General features: G+C 40.0%; 1 protein-coding gene across 1 annotated transcript; it reads right to left on the bottom strand.

Annotated features, from left to right (window-relative positions):
* LOC109838767 lies at positions 1,296-2,510 on the bottom strand. The gene is made up of 3 exons (XM_020407186.1): positions 2,319-2,510; positions 1,945-2,165; positions 1,296-1,737 (listed from the first exon to the last, which is right to left on the bottom strand). The coding sequence occupies exons 1-3, from the start codon at positions 2,508-2,510 to the stop codon at positions 1,296-1,298; spliced, it is 855 nt and encodes a 284-aa protein (XP_020262775.1).

Genomic DNA, 4,099 nt, shown 5'->3' with positions numbered 1-4,099 from the left:
GTTGTGCCACAGATCTGTACTCTCTTTATCAGCTGTAATTACGAGGGTGTCACTCGTATGTAAGGTGAGGTAGAGAGTTCCTAGCTTGTTGTCTTGAGCAACTATCATCATACCGTTGGAGATTCTCCATGAATCCCCTGTGAATGTTGAAACATAGCCTTCTACTCCAAGTTGTCCCATCGAAACAAGATTCCTCTTCAGCTTCGGCATGTGTCTTACGTTCTTCAAGGTCCACTTAGAGCCCTTCATCTGAATCTGTACTTCACCCTTTCTAATAATATTACAGGGCTCGTTATTCCTCAAATACACTTTTCCAAAGTCCCCTGCTACATAATTCTGAAATAGCTTCCTGTTAGTAGTGGCGTGAAAAGAGGCTCCTGAATCGATGACCTAAGAATCCGAGTCGCTCTCTATAGCAAGGATCAATGCATCCTGCATGATATGAGCCTCCTGCTCACCCGCATCCTTCTTTGGACTTTTGCAGACTGAAGACATATGACCCTCCTGGCTGCAGTTCCAACACTTCTCTTTGATAGGCCTAATCTTCGAGTTCGACCTCTTCTTCACTGATTTCAACCGATTCTTGTTCTGGTTTTCTTTCTTCTGGCTTCTGCCTCTTTGCTCGAAGTGTAGAGCTGAATCTGAACCTTCTGATTCAGACGATTTCCTTCTAACCTCCTCGGATAGAATCAACTTCTCCTTTCTCACCGAATTGCTGATTGCCGTCACATAACCTGCCCAACTATCCGGCAACTATGATAGAATCAATAAGGCTTGCACTTTGTCATCAAACGTGATATCTATGGAGATAAGTTGATCAACAATCGTATTGAACCCAAAATGTCTTAGGCAGACCTGCATGTAATCGCATGCTCCTGGCACGCTCTGTCAAGAACCTGTTCATCCTCTCCGCAATGTCGTTCTGCTATGGCGTCCCTGGAGTAGTCCTCTCTAAGCGAATACCATTCGTAGCACAGAATCTCTTGAACTCCTCCAGCTCGTATTCCCCACCATTGTCTGATCTCAGACACTTTACCTTCAGATTTGTCTCATTCTTCACCATAAACTTCCACTTCTTCAAGATTCCAAACACCTCTGACTTGTGCTTCATGAAGTAGATCCACACATTCCTCGAGTGATTGTCGATTAAGGTGACATAATATCTCGAACCGTCAAAAAAAGACACACTGGCTGGACCCCATATATCTGTATGAATCAACTCTAGCTTCTGAGCCTTAGGTGGCCTTCCACCCTTCTGAAAACTAACCATCTTCTGCTTCCCAAAGATACAGTCTTCACAAATCCCGACTTCCACGGTGTCGATCCCGGTTAGCTTTCCTTGTGAATGCAAAATCTTCATCCCCATTTTTGCTCATGTGCCCTAGCCTGTTGTGCCACAGATCTGTACTCTCTTTATCAGCTGTAATTACGAGGGTGTCACTCGTATGTAAGGTGAGGTAGAGAGTTCCTAGCTTGTTGTCTTGAGCAACTATCATCATACCGTTGGAGATTCTCCATGAATCCCCTGTGAATGTTGAAACATAGCCTTCTACTCCAAGTTGTCCCATCGAAACAAGATTCCTCTTCAGCTTCGGCATGTGTCTTACGTTCTTCAAGGTCCACTTAGAGCCCTTCATCTGAATCTGTACTTCACCCTTTCTAATAATATTACAGGGCTCGTTATTCCTCAAATACACTTTTCCAAAGTCCCCTGCTACATAATTCTGAAATAGCTTCCTGTTAGTAGTGGCGTGAAAAGAGGCTCCTGAATCGATGACCTAAGAATCCGAGTCGCTCTCTATAGCAAGGATCAATGCATCCTGCATGATATGAGCCTCCTGCTCACCCGCATCCTTCTTTGGACTTTTGCAGACTGAAGACATATGACCCTCCTGGCTGCAGTTCCAACACTTCTCTTTGATAGGCCTAATCTTCGAGTTCGACCTCTTCTTCACTGATTTCGACTGATTCCTATTCTGGTTTCCTTTCTTCTGGCTTTTGCCTCTCTGCTCGAAGTTTAGAGTTGAACCTGAATCTTCTGATTCGGACGATTTCTTTCTAACCTCCTTGGATAGAATCATACTAACAACCTCACTCAGCTTCAACTTCTCCTTCCCCGTCGAATTGCTGATTACCATCACACAACATGCCCAACTATCTGGCAACTGCGATAGAATCAATAGGACTTGCACTTCATCATCAAACGTGATATCCATGGAGATAAGCTGATCAATAATCATGTTGAACTCGCTGAGGTGCATCGTGAAGGACCGTCCTTCTGCCATCTTGAGGTTGAAAAGAGTTTTGATGAGATGCACCTTGTTTGCTACCGACGGTTGCTCATACATCTTTGTGAGTGCTTCTATAAGCCCCACTGTCATCTTCTCTTTCAAAATATTGTGGGCTACTGATTTGGCGAGCGACAACCAGATTTGCTCTAGAGCATTCCTATCCAATATCTCCCAATCACTATTTAACTCCTCCTTTTTCTGTCCCTTTTCCTTGCCCATCAACGAGCGATACAAGTCCTTCTGGTACAGATAGTCCTTCTATAACTTTCAGTAGGCGAAATCTGAACCGTCAAACTTTTTGATCTTTGATTTGATTTTCTCTGCCATGACTTTCACACAAATTGCTGAACGAAGCTCTGATACCAGTTGTTGGGGATTCGAAATAATCAATCGAACCCTTGCCCTTCTGGACCTTGTGTTGAAAGTAGGAAAGTAGGAATAATACCATAAATAAAGATCTAACCTTGTAAAAACAGTAAAGGAGACGAACACACAGATTTAACGAGGTTCGACAATGTGCCTATGTCCTCGGGAACCACACCACACAATTTTTTTATTAATTGAAGAAGAAATACAAGCTCTTAAACTAGAGTTTAATCTTGTTAGCCTTCTTGTTTTGATGATGATTTACAAATAATTTATATCTAATATTGTTTATCTAGTATTTGTGTTTTATATTTATTCTAGGTAAATAATATATTGGAGGTTGGATGGATTGCGCCATAACGATCATATTAAATGGAGGTTGGTGGAATAGTGGTTGAAGCCTTACAATTCAAGTTAAAGATTCAAGTTCAAGCTTCATCCGCGAGTGTACCAAGATAGAGCTTCATTGAAGATCACAAGCTTGGGTATAATTAGTTTAGGAGTTTATATTATGTGTGTTAAGTACTTTAAGCTCAATATCATATACACACACATTTTATTGGTTTCTATGTATATATATAGTTATATATATATACACATTTTGACTTTTTTGTTTATCCACAAACAAAGTTTTTACTAGCATATAAACAAATATTTATATTCATACATGTTTGTTTTTAAGCGGATAAATTGGTTTGGTTTAATTTCATAGATATGAAACAAATATATATTCATATTCATACTCATATGTTTCATATTCTATTGTATTTGTGAAAATACTATATTCATTATTTATAGACTTCATAACAATAATTTACATCTTTCTTCAAGTCTATAAAATCATTTTGTATTATTTCAAAACATGGTTAAGCTAAAATGTCAGCAAAATGATGATATTTTTCATTTGGGAGGTCCTTTTTAAAAACCAGTCTTTGTAGCATGTTTATTATCATGTCTACAATCATTCTCCAAAATTTTATATTTTTTGGAATTTATTTGATATTTTTAAACAGGGTTTTAAAATCAGAAAATTAACTTTCAAACCTGTTTTCTCATATGTCAGTCTATGGTCGACCGCCACGATCGATCGTGCTTTTGTTTTTAACCTGCGGAGCCAACAATAACTTTCACGGTCGACCACCATGATCGACCGTCAGCTCGAAAATTTCGACGGTCGACCGTCACGGTCGACCGTCAAAGTTTCTGGAATTTTCTGAGCCTCGAAAGTGGCTCGCGATCGACCGCGAGATTTTTACGGTCGACCGCGAGATTTTCACGGTCGACCGCCGTTCACTCTAACGGTCATTTTGTATAGAATCTGATTTTTGATTCTGTTGATTTTTTGGTCATTTCTGTTAGGCTTTTGATTGAGGTTTTGGGAGGCTATAAATACCCTATTGATCTCAGTTCTCAATGTAATCCAAGAGAATGTTTTAAAAAGT

The sequence above is a fragment of the Asparagus officinalis genome, chromosome 4, assembly GCF_001876935.1.
Source record: "Asparagus officinalis chromosome 4, Aspof.V1, whole genome shotgun sequence".
In the NCBI taxonomy this organism is placed as follows: Eukaryota; Viridiplantae; Streptophyta; class Magnoliopsida; order Asparagales; family Asparagaceae; genus Asparagus; species Asparagus officinalis.
The sequence above is the reverse complement of the archived record's forward strand: the minus strand, read 5'-3'. Positions and strand labels throughout refer to the sequence as shown.

What these genes read in the sequence shown, in the direction of transcription:
- LOC109838767 (XM_020407186.1), bottom strand. Translation starts at nt 2,510, where the DNA reads ATGGGCAAGGAAAAGGGACAGAAAAAGGAGGAGTTAAATAGTGATTGG. An exon ending in AACCGTCGGTAGCAAACAAG is followed by an intron (nt 2,166 to 2,318) that starts GTGCATCTCATC and finishes ATTCTATCGCAG; the next exon opens with TTGCCAGATAGTTGGGCATG. An exon ending in TCGAAATCAGTGAAGAAGAG is followed by an intron (nt 1,738 to 1,944) that starts GTCGAACTCGAA and finishes CACTACTAACAG; the next exon opens with GAAGCTATTTCAGAATTATG.